This window comes from Helobdella robusta (genome assembly GCF_000326865.2).
Source record: "Helobdella robusta unplaced genomic scaffold HELROscaffold_27, whole genome shotgun sequence".
Classification (NCBI taxonomy): Eukaryota; Metazoa; Annelida; class Clitellata; order Rhynchobdellida; family Glossiphoniidae; genus Helobdella; species Helobdella robusta.
In genome coordinates this window covers 794944-819590 of record NW_008704392.1, presented here as the reverse complement: position 1 = coordinate 819590, position 24647 = coordinate 794944, and the positions used below count along the sequence as shown (strand labels likewise).

Genomic DNA, 24647 nt, shown 5'->3' with positions numbered 1-24647 from the left:
GTCTATGAATACACCTACAGTCAGTATCTTTTCGTTAAGATTATTCATAACATTTTGTGCTAATTGCAGCACAGCTTGCTCAGTTGAATGCTGTGCTCTGTAGCCATATTGATTATCATTTAATAATTTATTTATGGACAGAAATGAGGTGACTCTGACAAAAATTATTTTTTCTAGTACTTTAGAAAGTGGAGAAAGTAGAGATATTGGTCGATAATTACTTGTCTCTAATTTGCTCCCCTTTTTGTGAATTGGAACTACTCTGGATGTTTTGAAGCATTGTGGAAATATTCCTTGGACGATGGAAAGATTGTAAATATGAGTGATTGGGATGACAATTTCTGGGATGATTTTTTTAAGTAGATTGTTACTTAAAGTATCATCTGACGTGCTTTTTTTGTTGCTTAAGTTTTGAACAATGTACGTTACTTCTTCTTCATTGGTGGAGTTCATATACATTGATTTACAGATTGCACTATTTATTTTTAATTTATCTTCAGTAACTATTTGATACTATATATATATAACTATTTGATAACTATATATATATACATATACCTAATATCTTGGTTAAAAATATTGAGAAATGTAACGAAAAGGGAACTTTATGATACCATGGGAGCAAATGCGTGTAGAATGTATTTAGTTGTAACGTATATACTGTACACGTGTGCGCGTGTGTGTTTATGTGTGTGTGTGTGTGTGTGTTCGTGTACATTTTCGTAACATCTCCGGCGAGCCTAGTTTTATGTTTTCCAGTAAATGGATGAAGAATGGTCTCTGTCCTTTTTTAAAGAATTCTATTTTTAAACTCGTGTCTACGCCCGCATATTTGGATGTTTGTGTGCGTGTATGTGTACGTATAATTGCGTGTGTATTTATATATGTGTGTATATGTATGTATATGTGTATATGTTTTTATATGTGTGTGTGTGTAATTGTATATATATATGTATATATATAATCTCTCTCTCTCTCTCTCTCTCTCTCTCTCTCTCTCTCTCTCTCTCTCTCTTTTTCTTACTATATAATCTATAATTTTCTGGTTTTATAGTCTTGTCGGATATTTTTTGTATCATGGTGTTCTTCATTGTATTGCAATATAGCAGCTATATGTCCTTGGTATAAAAAGGGTTTGTACGTTGTGTGTATGCGCATCTATGTATGTGTGTTTGTGTGAGTGTGTCTAAGTACGCACATGTGTTTGTGTGCGTACGTATGTGTGTATGTATGAGGTATCGTGTGCTGTACCATGCAGAATTTGATGTATGTGTGCATGTGAATTAAAAATGAATGCTATCTGTAACGCAGTTCGTAGGACGTTGAAGCCTTCATGTCAACAATCTCTCACTCAACTGTTGGTGTATGTTTCTTTGTTTGTATTTGTTTGTATGTTTCTTTGTATATGTTGGTAATAGTATATGTATATGTGTACGCGCGTGTGTGTTTGTGTGTATATCAATGTATGTGTTTGTATTTATTTATTTTTTGTTTGTTCCATTGATTTTTCCTAATTTTTCTTTTAAACAAATCGATACGAAAACTTATTAAGTTACTAACCGACTTTATAAGACTGCGCGCACACGCGCGCTCACGCACACACACGTACATAAAAACACACACGCACATAAACACACAACACACACAATGCACACGCATTCAATTATTTATGTTTGATTACGTATAATAGATAATGATGAATTTAAGAAGTAGGTGAATCACTTTTAAACTGTCAATCAAATTCTTTGAAGGTGGTCTACCTGAAATTCGAAGGGCATTAGCTTGTGTTAATAACCCAGCGTAGCTCAAAACTAACTATGTCTGCCGATACACCAGTACTTAACTGATTAGTCTCTTAGTTTAGTAATTATGGATATTCATTTAGTTTGTTTAATGACGTTGATTTGGTTTCATTCTTTTCTATTTTCTCTCTTTCTTTCTCTCTCTTCTCTTTTTTACTTTTTAATTTCTCTCTCTCTCTCTCTCTCTCTCCGATCTTTCTCTTGTCGGTTTGTTTTTCCCCTCTAAAAATTGTTGTCTTTCTTTTCCTCTTTCTCTTTTTGTCCTCATAATCTCTCCTATGCCCTGCTTCATCTTCACAAGACTAAATATAGGATTCAGACATTTAGGTATGTGTGTTAGTGTTCTACTGCGTTGGATTAGTAAGACATGACATGATGGTATGCACTTTTTTTTATCTCTCTCTCTCTCTCTCTCTCTCTCTTTCTGTCTTCTCTCTTTCTTTCTTCCTATCTTTTTCCTTCCCTTTTTCTATCTTTTTCCTCATCCTCTCTCTTTCTCTTTCTCATTTTAATAAAAGTGTTGTGAACTTTTGATTTTAGCAAATGCCCATAAATGGTGCGTCCTTTTGATTGTGTGACTATGGTGAAGATGATGATGATAATGACAAAGATGATGACGAAGATGATGATGATGGCGAAGATGATGATGATTTCGATGATCCTGATGATGATGACGTAGACGATGACGTTTGACGAGTCAACTTTTTTTTATTATAGTTCATTGCTTTATCTCTCTATGGTTATACTCTATTGTTATGTATTGTAATGATGAAATTTATAACAGTAATAACAATAAAAACAATAATAATTATTATTATCGTTGTTTTTGTTATTATTATTTTTATTATCCTTTCTCTTACTTTCCATTCGCGCACGTGTGTTCAGAAGCGTTGTAGGTCTTTGAACTAAAATATGGAAAATAGATCTTCTGTTACATTCGATGGAATGCTTCTCACCGTTTCAAACACACACAGACACACGCACACAGACACACACGCACACAGACACAAACAATTAATAATCATTATGAATCATTAAAGATGGTTTTTCTAGCTATCTTATATATACAATATACATACATACATACATATATATATATATATATATATATTTATATATATTTATTTATATATATATTTATTTATTTTATTTTATTATTTATTTATATTTTTATATACATACATGCATATATATATATATATATATATATATATATATATATATATATATATATATATATATATATATAATTGTCAAGTTTCTTGGGTTCAAAACCAAAATTTTATTTTATTTGTACGTGTTTGTAGGCGCGCGACGTGCAAGTATGTTAGTATCATAAACATCTATGTAGCATATCATACAGATGCCCATGGTTTGTATGTATGCAAATTTAAAATGGTTTTGAAGTTTATTTGAAAATCATTTCTTTCAACAGCAACAGTAATAATAAAACTATAATAATAATAATAATAAATAATAATAATAATATTATTATTGATTGTTATTGAGCGAATAAAAATATTGAATGGGTGAATGAACGAATGGATGGATAAATAAATAACTAACGGTATTAATAACAACATCAATAACAATAACAACAATGATAATTATGGTTTAATAATAATAATAAATTTAATTATTATTATTATTATTATTAATTATAATTAATTATTGTTTTCCTCTTCCAAGTGACTATGCCATTTTTGGTTTTGCCCTTTAAATAGAAGAAAAAAACACCGTCGTCGTCGTCATCATTATCATAATCATCTCTGTCATCATCATAATCACTACCATCATCATCGTCATCATAATCATCATCATTATCGTAACCTGGAAAATGTGATCAAAGTGATGACAGAGAATAAGATCTCTACGATGATGAAGAAGAATTCTATTGAAACCAACAACACTTCCAGCCAGGCTACGTAGGTTTGCCATAGTAACAGATATAAGAGACCTGTGTGTGTTTGTGTGTATGTGTTTGTGTGTGTTTGTATGAATGTGTGCGTGTATATGTATATGTTTGTATGTATGTGTGTGTGTGTATGTTTGTATGTGTGTATGTTTGTATGTATGTGTGTGTGTACGTATGTTTGTATGTATGTATGTGTGTATGTTTGTATGTATGTGTATGTTTGTATGTATCTGTGCGTGTGTATGTTTGCATGTGTCTGTTTGTGTGTTCAATTAATATATCTAGAGTAAGTAGTAAGTAATTAGTAATATAATTAATATATAATATAATAATAATTATTATTATTATTAATTATGGAGGAAATATGATGAACCGCCAATCAACGGTAGCGACATAAGTAAGGATTCAAGTACCAGCTGAATTTTCTCAAATTTATTGCCGTAGTAACCTGAAATTGTAAAAATATTTACAAATATTCAAAAGCATGAGCTAATATTTGAAAACATGAAATACTGGTCTCAAACTCTCAAACACACACACACACATACATGCAAACACGTACACACACACAAACGAGCATGTTGACCTGTATATACTTTAAGCGTCCCAAGAACTGATAATATTATGGTAAGGATTATTTCAGACGAAAATACATTTCCCGGGTATGGAAGGATTAATCCTGTGTGACAAAATCTATTCATAGTGAGATGCCTTTTTTTAGCTTTTCACTCTTAACAAAAGCTATTATTATTTCTATTATTATTGTCGTGATTGTTGTTACTATTAGTAGTGCAGTTGTTAAGTCGCCTTGTCTTGCGGTTAAAGTTACTGGCTTCGAATGCCAAGAGATCTCTTTTATCTCTCGCATGCAATGTGTGTGTGTGTGTGTGTGTGTGTGTGTGTGTGTGTGTGTGTGTGTGTGTGTGTGTGTGTGTGTGTGTGTGTGTGTGTGTGGAGATTCAAGCGCTGTATGTATTTTGTTGGAACCTCAGAAAACTGATCGTAAAAATAAAATAAATAAGTAAATAAAATATAGAATATATATAAACCTTTCCAAATAAACACCCCGATTTCGGCAATGGAAAATAGAATTATGTACCAGAAGTTAAAGTACAAAAAGATCTGGTATGGGACAGAAGACCTCTTTTATTTTTATAATTTTTTTTATCATTGACATGATCATCGTTATTGTTATCATCGGTAGTAGTAGTAGTTTTAGTAGTAGGAGTAGTAGCAGCAGCAGCAGTAGTAGCAGCAGTAGTAGCAGCAGCAGTAGTAGCAGCAGCAGTAGTAGTTGTTTTTGGCGTTAAATTTCTTAATGTTAAGTTGTAATCATGATTTTCTCCATTCGTTATTTTCATCATTCAAATCGAGTAGACTGACCACTAACCACTAAAAAAAAACCATTGATTAAATACTTAACGAAAAGGATACAATGGGGACATATTTATCTGTGAAACAAAAATCATTTTAATTATTTATTTGTATATTAAAAAAATTTAACTTAGAAAATAAGAAATATTAATATTGTAATTGTAAATAATGGCATAAGAAGCTGATAAACGGATAAGATAAATAAAGGTAAGCCGTTGTTGGTACCGTAACCAATCGTGTTAAAGTCTCGTTTTTTAGTTTTCATCTTTTTTTAGCTCTTTTCCCTACTTTATTTATTTAATTAAGTAAATTATTCTATCATTTGTAACCAATAATCATTTATTAATTGATTTAATTAGAATGAATAATTTTCTCCATTTTTTTTATTTACACTGGTAACCATGGTAACCAGGTGTTAAAAAGGCAATCGAATTTCGACTTCTTTAGGGTATTACCGTTATGTCAACATGGTTTTTCTTGGCAAACGTCATTAATTATTTGGAGTTTCCATTTTGAAATTGTATATTTACATGTTTAAGAGATTTAATTAATATATTAGAAACCTACCAGCCTAATTTACAATAACAAATAAACGCCACATTTAAAAAAATCAAACTATAGTACGTACTTAATAATATGAATCAATTCAAGATGCTACATATAAAAAGCGTCAAAATTTTCATTTTTATGTTCAGGAGATTGTGTACTACACGAATCTTAAAAAACTACCAGCCTAATTCACTATATCAACCATATATTTATATAATTATATACATCCATGATATCAAAGCCACATACTGTAATACTTAATGATAACTATTGGGTAAATTCGCTAATATTATATATCAAAAAAGTCAGAAGTTTTATTAACGTATTATAAATTTTTATGCTATATATTTATAAATATATATATATATATATATATACATAATTGTCTAAATTTATTGTATAAAGTTAGGAATGTAAATTTTTTAATATAAATCGAATTCTCTTTTCATCATTGTGTGTTGCTTAATATCGAGAAATGGCGGTTTTGTCGTATTTAAAAACGAGTTTGAGTTTAATAATAATGTTCATGTTATTACTGATTTTACCATTTTTTAATGCTCAAAAGGCTGATTTTGAAGGTTAGATTCTTTTAAATAAACTTGTTAACTTTTGTTAACGAAGTTGGAAATTTTTAACAATAGGCTTGTTCAGTTAATTAACTGTTGTTAAGACTTAACTTAAGTTATGTTTTAAAGTTAAGTCTGTTAATCACAAAACCAGAAGTTTATCCGTTACGTCTGGTTGGTAAAAGACCCAACAGAGGCCGTCTGGAGGTCCTTTATAAAGGACAATGGGGCTCAGTGTGTTCTGATTGCTTTAGAGAATTTCATTGCAACATCATATGCAGGCAGCTTGGATATAAGTATGGTTATTTATTATTATGGTTGTTGAAGGTTAAATGTTAAAGGTTAAATTATTAATTATCATAAAAAAATATTTTATTCATGATTTTTATTGTTATATTGTAATAATAATAATAGTTTTGTTATTGTTATAATCAAAATATTATTTTTTATTTAAATTTTTTAATTTTGAATATAAGTGGTGGTCAGTGTCTGTCGGTTGAGTCCAATTATCATTGCAGAACTAAGAGACCAGGTGATAGTTATTAGTCAATTAATTAATTTGTTCATTTGTGTGTGTGTATTTGTGTTTGTTTGTGTGTGCGTTTTTGTGTTTGTTTGTTTTTTGTGTGCGTGTGTGTGTGGCGTTAGTGTGTGTTTAATTAAAATTATAAAGGTTATACATTTATATATGGTAGGTTTTTTAATTCTGGATGATTTTGAGCTCATGGCAACAATAAAATATAAAAATAATAACAATTGTAATAATGATAATTGTTTAAAATAATTTTCTTTAACAGATGATTTTGAAGATTTAAAAAATGGCCCGATATGGTTGGATCAGGTGTGTTGCCTGGGTCACGAGGGCAACATCTTTCAGTGCCCCCATCAGAATTGGGGCGAGACTGACTGCACCCACGATGAGGATGTTGGTTGTGACTGTGATGTTACTGGTAAGATTTTTTGGTGTTTTGTTTTAGTGGGTTTGTTTGTATGTCTTTCTGTCTACATGTTTGTCTATATGTCTGTTTATTTATTATATTTATAACAATTATTATTATTTCTTATTATTTTAATTATAATTAGTTTTAATAATTATCATAATTCTTTGCAGCCAACCTGTCAGATGTCTATAGGATAATTCCTTTCGATGTTAACCATCCATGGATTGGTATTGTCCAGTTGAGAGTTAACAATAACCACGGCGATCATGATAGTGATGGTGGTGATCATGGTAATGATGGCGGTACTCTTGGTTATAATGATAAGGATCGTGATGATGATGATGGTGGTGGTGGTTATGATGATGATGGTGGTAGTTCTTGGGTTGGAGTCTGCTCAGAGCACTGGGGACATGTTGAGACGCTGATGTTTTGCACTGGATTAGGATATGTCGAGTGAGTTAGGGAATTAGTGTGATCTTCCTCTCTCTTTCTTTCTCTCTCTTACTCTGTAAATCAATCAATCCATCAATAAATAAATCATCCATATATATATATATATATATATATATATATATATATATATATATATATATGTAATTTAGCCTAATTATCTAATTATATCAATATCCAAATCAATCGTTCAATTATTTTAATCAACCATCCAACCAACCACTTACTCAATTAACCACTTAATTAATCAATTTCAAATCAATCAATCTACCAACCAATCAATTAATCGATCAACTCAAGCCGCACCACCAACGTCTACAATAACTCAACAGGAATTCATCAATGAAGCAACTGATCCCAAACAGAAAGCACACCCATCAACTAAAATCACTCAACCACACTAAGCTACTGAACAAGATTCTACACTGCACGGAAGAGGATCTGAAAAATGGCGGGAGTATTTTGCAGTGTAAAAGTGAACTTAGTAGGCCGGATAATAAATGCAAGTCTAAGAAAAGTTTAGCCCTAGTTCAGTGTCATCTGCCTATTGAATACACTTTTGATGAAGGCATGTGTTTCTATTGTTTTTGTTGTTACTATTATCACTAATATAATTATTATTATTTATTATTATTTTATTATTTTGCAGGCACAACAGTCTCAACAGTGAATTGCACAATGCATAGCATGTTGCTCTGTATAAAGCCAAATAGAAAGACATTCAATCCAAAAGATTCGTCGACTACTTTGGCGCCAAAATGCGATTTTGGCGCCATTTCTCTACCTTTCAGTGAAGAGTTTGGTTATTGTTATGATATTGACCTGAAGAAGTGTAGGCCTGCTAGTGAAATTGGCGGGAAAAAATCGGTTAGCTGGTTATTTGGTTGATTGGTTGGTTGATTTAATGATTGAATGAAGAGCTGGCTGGAAGGCAGGTTGGTTGGTCGGTCGGTTGGTTGGTCGGTTGGTTGGTCGGTTGGTTGGTTGGTTGGTTGGTTGGTCGGTTGGTTGGTCGGTTGGTTGGTCGGTTGGTTGGTCGGTTGGTTGGTCGGTTGGTTAGTTGGTCGGTTGGTTGGTTGGTTGGTTGGTTGGTTGGTTGGTTGGTTGGTTAGTTGGTTTGTTGCTCGGTTGGTTGGTCGGTTGGTTGTTTCTTTATGGATGAATAGATGGATTAATCAGTAGATTGATTGAGTGTTTGTTTGGTTGGTTGATTGATTGATTGATTGAAGAGTTGATTGATTGATGCCACCCAGATTGATTCACTGGCGGAGAAAAGTTACTGCTACGACATCTCCTTCCAGGCGAAAGACAACCCACTCTTCCTTCCAGGCTCTCTCGTCAGAAGGGGCTGCTGCCAGCTGCTGAAGTCTGCAAATGTCACTACCACCTTCTCTCTATCGTCCAGTAAAAGAGAGCAACCCGATCTTGATGATGATCTTTACGGCCTCTACTACGATTCCACACCAAAAGACAGAAAATCATCACTACTCTCTATACCTAGAAGGGTAAACCAGAGCATCAGGCCGAAATTATCTATAAAATGTTCACGGATTAGGCATCGAGCGTCCGGCAGCGATTATGATGATGGTGAGGCTGTTAGGAGGGGGTCCAGTGTTTTATGTGAAGTTGGCACTGTGGATGTCTGGGATGAGCATTTGAAGCTGGTAGTGACGGACTGCTGGCTATCTGCCGCTGCGGCTGCTGGTGGTGATGACGATCCGGCTGAAGAAAATGTTCCAGAAACTTCTGGAAAATCTCTTACGAATCGATCGTTTTTCATCTTTCGAAATAAGTAATTTGATTTTTTTTCAAGCTCTATTTAGCGTGTTAGCATCGTCAAACAGACATAGTTTAGATTTTTTTTTAGAAATACGTTCATTCATCCTTCACTGCGAACTACCAACAATGCCATAAACATTTAGATCAAATTACATTCAAAATATACCTGAAAAAAAAATTGACCACTACTCGTTCAGGTGCGAAACAACCCCCCTGTTGGATGTCCACACCTACAATCTGGATGGACGTCACAAGTGGGCCATAAGCTTCTACCTACCCAAATATGAGTCGTCTAGATTTGTCCATTTTTCATGTGATGCCCACCTCTGTGACCTACAGCAGTACAATAAGAATAATAATAATAAGGATAATAATAATAATAAAAATAATATTAATGATGGTGACGATGATGGTGATGATGATGTTAAAAGTAGATGTGATCGATCTTGCGGTGATGATGATGATGGTACTAAAGATGATAATGATACTAAAGATGATAATGATACTAAAGATGATAATGATACTTTAGATGATGATGATAGTGATACTAAGTATGATGGTGATGCTTATGGGGAGAGCTCGGTTTCAAATAAGCAGCGGGATGACAATGATGATGATGATGGTGGTGGGGATGTTGATAAGAGGAACGATGATAATAACATTAACTCAAGTGACAGCATCAAGGACATTCATAATCTTATCATCAATGGTAATGGTGGCTTTATTACTGAAGGTAATGAAAGTAGTAAGTATAAAATAAGTGACGCTATGGCTGCTACTGCTGCTGCTGCTACTACTACTACCACTACTACTACTACTACTACTACTACTACTGCTACTACTACTACTACGACTATTACTACTAGATTAGGTGTTAATATTACTGTGAAAAAAGTGAATCTAAACGATGAAAACCGATCGAGTACTGTGATGAAAGTGAATCTAAGTGATAAGAGTACTAAATCAAGCGGTGACGACCGGACGATGTCCGGCGATGATGACGATGGGCTACTTGTTGGACATCCAAGAGTTAGGAGAAGCAATGTAGGTGGGAGGACGCTGAAAGAGTTTAGCGATGGTGATGATAATAATGATGTTAATAAAAATAAAAACTATAATAATAATAATGGTGACGATGGTGAAAAGAGTAAGAATAATAATATTGGGATTGATGGTTCTACCGATAAAGATTTGGTTTATGCCGGTTTGGAGGAAGTTTTTTTTTATGTTGAATTTTTGGTTTTAGTTTTTGTCGTTTTTTTTAGTGATTCATTCGCTCGTGCATTCATTCATTCATCTATTCATTCATCTATCCATTCCATTTATCTATTAATTCATCTATCCATTCATCTATCCATTCATACGCTCATCTAGTATACTCCCCAAGCATTATCATTTGTTTACACTTATTCCCAACCAACTAGCCATTCATTAATTTATTTTATAATTTACTAATTTGTTCATCCATTCACTCATTCTCTCGTTCATTCATTCACTAATTCCCTTGTTCATTCATTCACTCATTCATTCACTCTATCAACCAAAAATTTATTCCGCGAATGATTTTTCCACCACCAATCAGCATTCGAGGACGCGAAGAAGGGCAGCCAGGTCGGCAGGGGGTTTGTGACGGTGTCCCTACCAGGCTCCATGATGTTCATCTCGTGTTCCACGGTCACCTTCCTCATCATCATCTTCCAGGTGTACCTGAAGAGGAGGAGGAGGAGGGCTAACCTGAACGGAGAGAAATTCTTGAAGATTGAGAAGCTTGGTGCTATGAGGTGACGCGTGCGCGCCTAGTCGTACACACATACATATACACACACAAATACGTACACACACACACACACACACACACGTACATACATATACACACATACATACATATACACACATACAAACAAACACAAACACGCACCTGTATAATTGATAATATGTCTATATATGTATGGTTTTTATTTCATTCGAGAGAAAAAAATGAAACTCAGTAATTTAGTTTTTAGTTTTTAATTGATGTTAAAGTAGAATAAATTAAAATAAAACAAATACAAAGTTATGGCTTGAATGTTACTAAAATATGTTATAATCGTTGTAATGTACACTGTGGAAGAAAGAACAAAAAAAAATGAAAGAAAGAAAAAGCTGTGAACGAATGAAAGTTAATTAATTAATTGCGTAATTAAGTTTATTTGTTATTCAATATTATTCCCCAATACCGTTGCATATTATATAACTCTTTTTTACAATAAAATCAATATTTTAATAAATGGATGGAGGAGGGATTCTTTGAATGGATGAAAACAAATGAATGGATGAACAAATAAACTAATGAACGAATGAATGTAATCAATTAATCTGACAAACAATATATATATATATAACTAGTTTTTTGGTTATTTGGATAATTTTCGAAGAAGCTATGTTTTAGCACAGTATTACATATAAATAAATAGATGTGTGTATTGTGTTGAACTGTATCATTTCATACATAATGTATTGTTTTGTGTATATTCATGCGAAATTAATTTAACACACGCATACATACATACACGCACACACACACACACAAACGTATTAATGTCATCTCATCATCGTATGCTGTTATAGACACGTTAAATTTGTGTTTTTTATCTTCACAAGTTGATAAAAATTTTAAACAGAATGAAATGTTATCAGCTACCCGTTGTGTTATGGTCGCATACGTAAATAAATATATAATTAAATAAATAGTTGAATAAATAATTAAACATTTGTATGAATAGAGGCATGTGTCACTAACTTTAAAAGCACCTTATTTGTTGGTCTCCCCCTATGCGAGGCCTTCTTCGCCAAAAAAGGTTCAACAGCCAGAATTTATGACCAAAAAAAAGGAGCACAAATCTTTAAAAATTTTTCCCCCTGGTCAAAAAATTTGCTATTTCAAGTAAATATGGGCCCCTTCAGAGTAAAAATAGTCTCATTGCCGGCCTCCACAGCAAAAAGTTTGCCCACCCCTTATATATGTCATTACAATAGTTTGAACGTTAAAACTCAAGATATAATGCCATTGGATGGTTCTGCTTTTTTTGCATGGCAAAGATTACACGAAACTAATTAATAATTATTAATATATATGTATATATATAAATATAATATTATAATGATTGTAATAATATAAAATATATATACAATATATATATATATATATGTTGGTAATAGACCATAATTTTTACAATATTCTATATTTGGTAGAATTTATAGAATATTTAAATATATATATATATAAAGAGTATACGCGAATATATGCAGGTAGTAAACGATAAATGATATATTATTTAGTTAATAAAATAGAAATAATAAAATAATAATAATTATTTATTATTATTATATTTTATTCAAGTCATCCGTTGAGCCTCTTTCATTTTTATCGCCTTCTTCGGTCGTTGGATCTTCCATCTGTCAATCAAATGAATGTATGGATGAATGAATGAATGAACGAATGGATGAATGAATGAAAGAAGGAGGGAAAAGGGGAAAGAAGGAATGTGAGAATAGCAATTTTTGACACAACTCTATTGATAAAAATTTTAAAATCAATATAGAAGGAATTTAAATATCGTAGAAATTGAACCAGTCTGAACATAATTTGAATACGTTGTACAACTACACAACACGCACACACACATATGTAATGTATATATATATATACACACACACAGAGAGAGCCTATACGTATGATGAATCAACAGATCGGAAAAATAAAAAAAATTAAAAAATTGTTACTCACAGTTTGGGCATCTGCCAGAGCTTGCTTGGCTAAAAAGTGCTCTCTTCTGATTTTTATATCCAGAGATTCGGGAATGTCCGGGACCATGATATCTATCAACCGGCAAATGCCGAACACAACGTGCTGGAAGTTGTATCATTATTTCAACCATATCGTTGCCCCCAAATTCATCATCATTATTATTATTATTATTAGTAGTAGAAGTAGTAGTAGTAGTAAAAAAACTCTACCTCGAATACGATGATGAACGCCAGTCTTACGCACATCAGCTGCCAATAGAATTGCGTCCGATTGCCTTCTACATCTCTAAAATCTCGATACCTGGAGTGTGATTTGCAAAGTAAAACTTTGTTAAATTGTCATTCATCGTTACGGCTGCCGCCGCTGTTGCTACTACTCCTACTCATGTTGCTACTACAACAGCTACTTATACCACTACTATCACTTCTACTTCTATCAGTCTTACTGCTACAACTGGTAATATTTTTTCGTTATTGTTCACCACTTTCTTATTGATACTGCTGCTACTACTTCTACTACTACTTCTACTACTACTTCTACTACTACTACTACTTCTACTACTACTACTACTACCGGTTGCTATTACTACTACTTCTACTAACATAATAAAAAAGATCATAAATATTATCATCATTATAATTACGACATAAATAATTAATAATAATTTTTTGTGAATTTTTTTCAAAACGTAACCTGCATGGTTCAGACATGGTGTTATTGGGCGCCCAGGTCAGCGTGAAATTAACATAGCCATCCAGCTTATTGCCGTGCTGATACGAGTAGAGCAGTTTGGGCAGAAACTCAGACGTGAATGCTATTAAAAATGCCTGAAAAGGTCAAAATTGATTTTAAAAATTAACAATTTTGTGGGTTATTATTTGCCATTTTTTCTTTTTAAAATGAGAATTTTCAAAGCTGGAACAGTAATGCGAACTGGAAAATTTAAGTTAACAAACATTGCTATAACATATATTGATTCTTAATAGTTGAACTAGAAAACTTCATAAGTAACGAACACGAACAAGCTGTACAAAAAAAAATTTGTAACAAAAAAACTAGACAGTAACTACCAAGAGACTGTCCAACTCACATTGCTGATAACCGCAAGCTGCGCCAGGGCGTCCAGAATCTGGAACCAGACCCCGATGTCCTGGCACCTTTCGGCCACGGGCCTTCTGGTCTCGCAAACGAACTTGTGGGCATCCAGCCTGATTTCCAGCCAGTTGTTGAGGAGGGCGAACAAGGGTGCGATCGGAAAGGCGGCGACAAATATCGTTATGAAACCAAACTGCATCACTGTGGATGTATTGTTTATGGGATGGAATGGAACATGGTGTCATTTGAAATCCTTTTTAAGGTGCCATACTGGCTATCTTCTTCTATTGCGGTTATTTAGCGCCAAAAACAACACAGCGTACGAATCAGCGTTTCACCGACATTGCATGTGGCCGGTGGAGATTTATATGCGTTCGAACAAGGTCACAGCCACGCAAAACTAGGCGTCTTATTCACCGCACTCTCACATATGAATGATTCGATCATCTACATGAAATACACACAATAAAACGCACTTAGGCATATATAGCAGTATTGGTACGAATACGTAATAATAGTAGTAGTAAAAAATAGTAGCAGCAGCAAAAAATATGTAGTAGTAGCGCCAGTAGCAGCAGCAGTAGTAGCAGCAGTAACAGCAGTAACATTATCATCAATATCATGATAATTCTGCTTTTACTTCAACTCACCCATCTCTAGATACTCTTCAAATAAGCCTTCGTTCGCGATCAGTTCGTAATCTTCTTCCCAGCGGGTCTTCACCTTGTTATCCACTATCTTTCCAATTTTCCATTTGTGATATACTCCTTTCAGTTTGCTGTGATCATTAGTAGAAATAGTAGTATTAATGGTAGTAGTAGTAGTAGTAGTATTAGTAGCAGTAGTATTAGTAGTAGTAGTAGTAGCAGCAGCAGCAGCAGCAGTAGTAGTAGTAGTAGTAGTAGTGGTAGTAGAAGTAGTTGTAGTATTAGTAGCAGTAGTAGTAGCAGTAGTAGTAGTAATAGTAATAGTATTGGTAGTAGAAGTAGTTGTAGTAGTAGTATTAGTAGCAGTAGTAGTGGCAGTAGTAGTAGTAGTAGTAGTAGTAGTAGTAGTAGTAAATTATTATAAATTATTTTGAAAAATTATTACTTACGGTATGACAACTTCCTGGACATTGTTAATTATCTGCTTACCAACCATCACTACGCCCAAATTAAGCGCTAGCTCAATCAGACATTCGCCATTTTGGCACTGAAAAATTGTGAACATATTATTATTAAATTATATTACAAACTGATGGATGGAATAAAAATGTTAGAGTGGATGGGGACTATAAACGAGGATTAATTGATTATATTACATATTAATATTTGTGTGTGTGTGTTTTTATGTTTGTTTGTACGTGTATGGTGTGTGTGTGTGTGTATGTGTGGGTGTGTGTGAGTATCTTTTCCTACCTCTTCCATTCTCAATCCTAACATCATACTGTAGTTACCAGGATAGCCGACAAATCTTCGAGAGAAAAGATTTTTATTATTATTATTAATTATAATTAATAATTATAGTTACTATTATTAATTATTATAAATTATTGTTCATTATGACTATTCTTATCACTAACTTTCCTTTAACGAATCCGATGTAGATGATCGAGGAGTACAAGTTGACGAACTGGAAGATGAAGACCTTGAATGTTAGCTGGTTCTCAAAGTCCGTCTGAGTCCTGTGCATTTCTACAAAAATTATAATATAATAATAATTATTATTATAATTATTATGTATGTGTATGTGTGTGTAAGATAGAGAGAGAGAAAGAGAGAGAGAGAGAGAGAGAGAGAGAGAGATACATACCCCCATTGTGAAAAAGGAAGAAAGATAAATACCCCATTGCGTTATTTTCTTAGCTAATCTTTCGTAAACTTTACTGAGGGCTAGGATGATGATGAGATTGACAAACGAAGCAGAAACACTGGCAAATAAGTTTGCCTGCTGGTGGAGAATTCCATCGTTTGGCAACTTTATCAGTATCATTACTATCAATACCCTGTACATTATCACCGCTATGATGAAGATCATCACTAGACATATCTGTGTGTTCGTGTGGAAGTTGATAGTAGTAGTAAATTATATTTATGAATATTTAATTATGTTAATTAATTATAATCTATATACTTGCCATCATAATGACGACTCCCAATCCAGACACGATTCTCGGAATTCGGTCCCGTTTCGGAAAGTAAGGTTCCTTGATTCCCGTTATCGGGTTGGTCTCGTATGTACTACATTTGGCTACGTACTCTGCCCTCGGCCTTTCCTTGTGACGTCATTATTATAATTATATTTATAATAATAATTATGGTTATAAATATCCTAGGGCGAATCAATGCATCGCATAGGTTCAGTAGGTACGACAGCAGTGTCAGGCGCAGTAGTTATTAAACCGTCACGCCAACCAATTATTATAACAATCATAATTATTATTATCATAATAATAATAATAATTATTATTATTATTATAGATAAAATATATTAACTTCTTCGTCTTCAAAATCCAGGCAATCCCAATTGTAGGCTAGATCGGCAGTTTTTCTCTTCCAATATTCCAGAAATGAAACCGCTGTTTAAGTATATTATCGCGGAAATTTTATTTCATTATTATGAATCATAATTATTTATAATATATCATAATATATTAACTTATATTTATAGTTATCATTTATAAAAATGTTTAAACCTTATAAACAATATGTGCCTCGACCATAGAGTCACATATTTTGACGTACCTGACGCATTTGAATTCGGTATCACAGCTTATAACCAAAAGTTATATAAATATAAGAATAACAGTAAAAACAGCCACAACAACAACAACAACAATAATAATAATAAGACCACAGACCCCAAAAAGACATAAAAATCGAGAAGAATACGGTCCCAGGATTATCGAATAGATAGGAAAGCTTCTTGAACATGCAGATATCCGACAGAAGCCAAAATTGACATCCGGATTGGGTGCTACAGAGTGGGCACATTTTGTACGTACTTCCGGAAGAACATGTCTCTTTCCTGTGGTACGGATAGGGATAATGTCAACGGTGATTATCTGATTATAACTACTATTATTGTTGTTGTATCACATTTTCTTTATCGCTCTCCTACTCGGTTTCTCTCCTTTTTTCATTTCTCTCTCTCTCTCTCTCTTTATTTCTCTGATTTCTATAAAGTTTTTTGCCACATATCTCAAATAATGAATAATTTATCTCGAATAATGAAAAATTAATGATAAATAATGAATAATTAATGTTAAATAATAAATAATTAATGTTAAATAATGAATAATTAATGCTAAATAATGAATAATTAATTTTAAAAGATGAATAATTCTCACGCTGCTGTGTTGGTGCTCATCGTAGATATGCCATAGACGAAGATGATGACTCCAACAATTGACGCCGGTAACAACCAAGCGGTATAAAATCCTTTTCGAAGAAAATTATGAATAAATAATTTAAAAACATTATTATGACTAATTGATCTTGAATAATTAATAATATTATTATGCTGTTATTTGATGTTAAATTATAAAAAATCTAATTGTGAAGTTTGTTTTGAAAATTATATTTAAAAGTGTAAACCAAGGCAACAAACACATTACATTGAATAGCGATAAACTTTAAAATTTCAGAACACATTTTTTAAATTTCGCAAAAACAAAACCCCTACTCACCGAGCCAGGCAAAATAGATCCCAATTTTTTCCCCAAAATATTCTCGAATATGATTTAGGGGTTGATATTTGTACCATCGTCCCCATTTGGCCCAATACTCAAAGAGAATTTGCCGCGGGTTCAGAGTTTCGGGTTTCTCGATTTCTTGGGGTAACTCATAAACCCCCTGACAAAAGTAAATATGAATCAAATTGACGAACGGACAGACAGACAGCCAGATAGTCAAGCAGACAAACAAAACATAAACACAGAAACAAAACAAAAACAGCACCGAATGTAACGGGAAAGCAGCGGTGAAGACATCATCCTCGACCATCCTATCAACTCCCACTTCGGCTTTCTTCTTACGACCGTAAGTCGTCTTGCTGAGAATCTCGTAAGCCACTCGGGACCTGTCTCGCTCTTTGAAAAATGTTTCTTGGTTGTCACCGCCTATAAATCTAAAGAAAATTATACAAATAGTCTAGTAGTAGTAGTATAAGAAGCAGCTACAGCAGCAGCAATAATAGTAGTACTCAAAGTGGTGGTAGTAGTAGTAGTAGCAGTAGTAGTAGTAGTAGTAGAAAAAGCAGCTACAATAGCAGCAATCATGGTATAAATAGTAGTAAAAAATTATCTAAGAAACTAAAACGAATAAACATTGATAAAACTAATAAAGCAAACCTGTTACACGCATACAAAAAGCATACGAAATACATACATACATACGTATGTACGTACGTACATACCTACTTACATGCATACATATATACAAATATATACACACACACATACATACATACATACACACACACACACACATACATACATACATACATACACACACACACATACATACATACATACATACTTACATACATACATACTCGCTAAATGCCCCTCTGTGCGAGACCCATAAACTAACATTAACAAGCGAATTGGGGCAAAATGATGGTTTTTATGACTGTTGTTTTTAACCATGGGTTCGTACATATACACATACAAACAAACAAACAAAAAGAAACAAATATACAAACATACATATGAACATACAAACAAACAAATATACATACATATTTTATTATACATCATTTATTTATTTACCCATTTTAAGCCACTGATCAATCAACCAATAATAAACGCTGGATTAAATATACGTAGCGTCAAAGCATCATTAATAATTACGATTTATTATTATTATAATTTATTATTATTATTATCATTATCATCATCATCATCATCGCCACTGTCATATTATATTGTTTCGAACGATCTTACAAACCAAATGCGGATGGCGATCACATTATCATCAGTGACATGATCCTCATACAACAACAACAAAACAACAACAACCACAACAAAAACAACAACAGCAGCAGCAACAATAATAATAATACCTCTATTTGTTCGCACAACACATGTCCCATATAAACTGGCTAGGGAGAGAAATCGATATTTCAACATAGTGCTTAACCGAACGACATATTGTGTTGTTATTATTATTATTGTATTTGTTGTTATTATTATAATAATTACTATTATTATTATTATTGTTAGTGTGTGTTTTTGTATACGTTAGCGAGATTATATTCACGTCAATCACGTCCTTTCATCATTGAGCCCATTATCTTTATCACATTCGAAACATCTCCCTTTGGATTTTACAGGAAAAAGAAAAAGTGAGAAAGAAGGAAAGAAAAAAGAGAGAAAAAAGAGAGAGTGAGAGAGAGGCAAAAAGAGACAGACAGACAGACAAATAGGGAGAAAGAGGCGAAGAAACAACATAGAACATGAATGTGAAGGGCTTGAAAGACCAAAAACGGTGAGAGAGAATGAGAGAGAGAGAGAGAGAGAGAGAAAAACAAAAAAACGAATGAGAATAAACAGTAAACAAAAGGAAAAGAGAGAGAGAGAAAATTGAGAAACGAAGAGAATTTACAAATCAATGACGTCCATTCTTCTTAAATGCGAACGGCGGAAAATAAGTGATAGCGGTCGAAATCATTACCGATGTAGGCATAATGTTATAGATAATAATTTATAATTTTTTTTATTGATTGATTGATCGATTCATTCATTCATCCATCCATTCATTCATTTATTCATTCATTCATCCATACATTCATTCATTCATTCATTAATAAACAAATCATATACGAAGATGTGTGTTAAAATTCATAGAATGCCCGCATTTTTCAATCTCAGCGGAAGATGTTAATATTGATTTTCCCTTGACGCACACACGTACACACGCACACACATACATACAAACACACACACACACACATACATACATACAAAGTGACACACATATTCATAAGTACGTACAGACTATACAGTTAGATGCATATTTATATGACGGTACAAAATTTAGCGATATTTGTTTTGCCTTCGTCGAATCGTTCATCAAGTTGTCATCATCATAGTCTTTATCATCATCATCATCATCGTAGCATCATCGTCGTCGTCATCATCATCATCACTATATTCATCATCATCATCATCATCGTCGTCTTCAACCCTGGCAATAATCACAAATAAGATAAAATAATGAACAAATAATTTAAAACCATTACAATAATTTAAAAAAATTTTAATCTATTGCCAAATAATAGGCTTAGTTTAGACTGACCTATGTAGCTTTGACCTTTTGAACTGACACATATAATATTGCTGTGGTTGGTTGGGAACCTGGAGTGACATGAGATTAGGTACGTGAATCATTGAGAGGAACTCTTCGGATCCATTGTTGCTAGTTCCTGGTTGGACCTGCGTGTGTACGTGTGTGTGTCTGTGTGTGTGGTTGAGTGTTAGTGTGTAAATCTGTGTGTATGTGTGCGTGTGCGTGTGTGTGTTGGTCGGTTAACTGATTGGTTAGTTGTTAAACCGGCCGGTTGGGTTTGTTTGCCGAGTACCCAAAAAACCGGCTCGGTTTCGTAAACTCGGTTGAAAAAATTTTTTTTTTTAAATTCCACTAACTCACTCGCAAAAATCAATAGCCGAATAAATGAATAAAAACAATAAAAACATTTTTTTAAAAACTTTATCGGACCCCACGTACTTTCATAGAAACCACGAAATTAGCATTAGTATTAATGTAATTCAATGTAACAAGTACAGTGACGGATAGTTACTTGTAAATCAATCTTAAATGTTACCAGATTGCTGACCTATTTACATGTAATTCATAGTAGATATAGCATAGGTGACCTAGTTACATGTAGCTGATCTAGTTACATGTAATTCATAGTAAATGCTACAATATAGATGACTTGGTCACACATAATACACAGTAAATGTTGTAACATAACTGACTTAGTTACATGTAATTTAACGTAGATATTATAATAAGACTGACCTAGTTACATGTAATTCGACGTAGATATTATAATAAGACTGACCTAGTTACATGTAATTTAACGTAGATATTATAAGTGACCTAGTTACCTAACGCAAATATTATAAGACTGACCTAGTTACCTAACGCAAATATTATAAGACTGACCTAGTTACATGTAATTTAACGTAGATATTATAAGTGACCTAGTTACATGAAATACACGGTGATTACCTGCAAGGGAGCGTGCAGCAGAAGATCTTCGGCGTGCAGGCAGAGCACATCCCATGGTATGTGCAACTTGATGAAATGTGTCAATTTTTTTCCATCTGATATAGTTTCCTAGATGACGATGATGATGATGGTGGTGGTGATAATGATGATGATGATGGTGGTGGTGACGATGATGATGATGATGGTGATAATAATGATGATGATGGTGATGGTGACGATGATGATGATGGTGGTGGTGATGGTGACGATGATGATGATGGTGGTGATAATGATGGTGACGATGATGGCGATGAGGATGGTTACGGTGACAAAAGTTTGAAGATGTCAATCTAACTCTTTCCATTTGCAAGCCGATTTTTTCTAGGTTGTCCAAGAATCTGCAGTTTATCAATTGTGTGAAAAATAAGGTTTTTTTTAAAAAACTAATTATGCCAACTAATTAATCAAACAATCGATTAATAAGCTGCCTAATCTATCATTCAACCAATTAATTAGTTTTCATTCAATTAACTAACGAGTCAATCAATCAACCAACCAATTAACCATCCAACCAACCAACCAATTAACCATCCATCCATCCAACCAACCAATTAACCATCCAACCAACCATCTAACCAACCAATCAACCAACCAATCAATCAACCAACCAACCATCCAGCCGACCAACAAACCAACCAACCAGCAAACAAACCAACCTAATCCTCCATGCTTCATGTTTCTCTCTGGTGTTCAGCTTACTCATGGCCCGCTCGTCCATCGATTCGGCTAATTTCTTCTTCTCCTCACTGATGGTTTGAGAGGCATTTTCTTCATACACCACCACGAAGTCTTTGTAGAGGGATAGACGGATGGATTGAATGAATGAATGATTGAATGAATAAATGAACGACTTAATAAAAAAAGGAATGAATGAACAAATGAACGACTGAATGAGTGAACAAATGAAAAAAAAACTAAAAAACAAAATAATGATTGGTTACATGACCGAAAATTTAAAAAAATGAATGAATAATGAGAATGATCAATAGAATGATCGAATGACTGATTGCTGTGTGTGTGTCCGTGTGTGTGTGCGTGCGTGCGTGTGCGTGCGTGTGTGTAAAACAAACTGACTGAGTGATGGATGAATCAGTCAATGTCATAAAAGAATTTAATGATGGATCGACGGCTTGATGGCTGAATAAGTAACACGCGCGAGACTGATGACTGGATGAAAGAATTATCAAATTTAAAATAATGAATGAAGGAACGAGTATGTGAATGAATAGATGAATAAACGAGTGAACGAACAAACAAATGAATGAACAAAGGAATGAATGAACAAATGAATGAACAAAGGAATGAATGAACAAATGAATGAACAAAGGAATGAACAAAGGAATGAATGAAGAAATGAATGAACAAAGGAATGAACAAAGGAGTGGACCAGCGTGATGACGTTCATTGACGTGAATATGAATATTTTCACTAAAGAGAAACAACGATGAACGATATAAATAACGAAAAAATTATTAATGAACTGAACAAATAAATGAGCGAATAAATGAATGAATGAAGAACGAACGAATGAATGAATGATTGAATGAATAAATGAATGAACAAACGAACAAATGAGTAAATGAACGAACGAACAAATGAATGAATGAACGAACGAACAAATGAATGAATGAATGAACGAATGAATGAACGAATGAATGAATGAACGAACGAATGAATAAACTCGACTTACCTATCTTTCTCTTGCCATCGTTGAAATAGCATCCGGAATTTTTTGTTGCCTTTTGAAGAGTTAAAATGAAAATTTTTTACAATAATGATAACAAGAAAAAAAAAGAAGAAAGAGAGAGAGAGAGAAAGATAGAGAAATAGAGAAAATGAAAGAGAGAAAGAGAGAGTGAGTGAGAGAGGATTGAATGTAAATGAATGAATATGAAAAAAAAACTATCGATTGAAGATAAATAAATCGCTGATCAAATGTTCTACCCATTTTATGACCATCGTAACATTAACATAACAACAACTACTACAACAACAACTAAACCACAACAACAACAACAACTACTACTACTACAATAAAAACCACAACATACAAGAAATGCCTTGGTCAATTGCAAAATCGTTCAATACTAAACACTTTAAAGATAATTCAATGGCAAATAAAGAACACGTGTTTACTGTTCATTTGTTTATGTACGATTGTTCGTATGTTTGTTTGTATATGTATGTTTGTATAATTACCACATAAAAATGTAATAATAACAGTAAAATCAACAACATTGCGATATAATTATGATAATTACTTTGGGGTCAATGTCAACTTCAAGGTCGGATTTTTTTGTTGAACCGTAATCGTCCGATGGCAGAGCTTTCCCGACCGGAAGTAGGGTGGCGTCATCTCTTTCCGTCATCTGATTGGCCAGAAAAAAATGTTACCTCTTATATTCATTGGTCTGAGAAATTGGTTGCTTAATAATGATTGACTAGTTGATGTTTGTTATTTATCCATTAAAGAGCCAGAGGGATTTGATACTGAATTTTGATTGGTTTGAAACTTTTTTCTCTATAAATAGATTTAAAAAATTTAAAAAGATTTCATGGAGAAATGTGATATCTTTATAATTGAAATATTATTTTTGGAGATCGAATGAACGCACTGACACCGGCACACACACACACACACACACACACACACACACACAAAATAATTTAAATATAAATAGCTATAATTAAATCAAATAAATAATAATTAAATCAAATAAGTTACCTTATACTGAACGTAAAAACCAAAATGTTCATTCAAATTAATTGAAACATAACAAACAATGTTAATTATAATGTAATATAATCAATAAATAAACGAATTAATTAATTTATTAGGCAATTAACCATTCAAATATTATTATAACTATTTCTAAATATTAACAATCATTATTATTTAATTAAGTAATTAATTAGTAAATTTAGTGTAATCCAAAAATGATGTTAGCTCGTTCATTGTCGACAGCCAGAGCATGTGTGATTGTGTCGGTCTCACTGAACATCATTAACAGATGATTGTGATGATGACGATGATGATGACGATGATGATGACGATGATGATGATGATGACGATGATGATGACGATGATGATGACGATGATGATGACGATGATGATGACGATCATGTTTAC

The 24647-nt window shown here is 33.2% G+C and overlaps 3 protein-coding genes across 3 annotated transcripts; 2 read left to right on the top strand and 1 right to left on the bottom strand.

Moving 5' to 3' along the window:
• Nucleotides 1–6115: 6115 nt before the first annotated feature.
• Nucleotides 6116–7604, top strand: HELRODRAFT_173631 (hypothetical protein; the record flags this gene model as incomplete). Its single annotated transcript, XM_009020243.1, has 4 exons — nt 6116–6218; nt 6361–6507; nt 7004–7156; nt 7318–7604. The coding sequence occupies 4 exons, from the start codon at nt 6116–6118 to the stop codon at nt 7602–7604; spliced, it is 690 nt and encodes a 229-aa protein (XP_009018491.1).
• A 335-nt stretch (nt 7605–7939) lies between these two features.
• On the top strand, nt 7940–9393 carry HELRODRAFT_173630 (hypothetical protein; the record flags this gene model as incomplete). Its single annotated transcript, XM_009020242.1, has 3 exons — nt 7940–8180; nt 8247–8429; nt 8927–9393. 3 exons carry the CDS (start codon nt 7940–7942, stop codon nt 9391–9393), a joined length of 891 nt encoding a protein of 296 aa, XP_009018490.1.
• A 3704-nt stretch (nt 9394–13097) lies between these two features.
• HELRODRAFT_80596 (hypothetical protein) lies at nt 13098–21854 on the bottom strand (the record flags this gene model as incomplete). The annotated part of the gene is made up of 18 exons (XM_009020241.1): nt 13098–13265; nt 13373–13463; nt 13857–13990; nt 14254–14459; nt 14909–15036; nt 15355–15452; nt 15659–15713; nt 15823–15934; nt 16085–16279; nt 16374–16515; nt 16736–16818; nt 17101–17267; nt 17590–17680; nt 17929–18094; nt 18200–18368; nt 20540–20676; nt 21479–21586; nt 21813–21854. Coding segments are annotated over 18 exons (2292 nt in total), but the record flags the coding sequence as incomplete, so codon positions are not given.
• Between the last annotated feature and the right edge of the window lie 2793 nt (nt 21855–24647).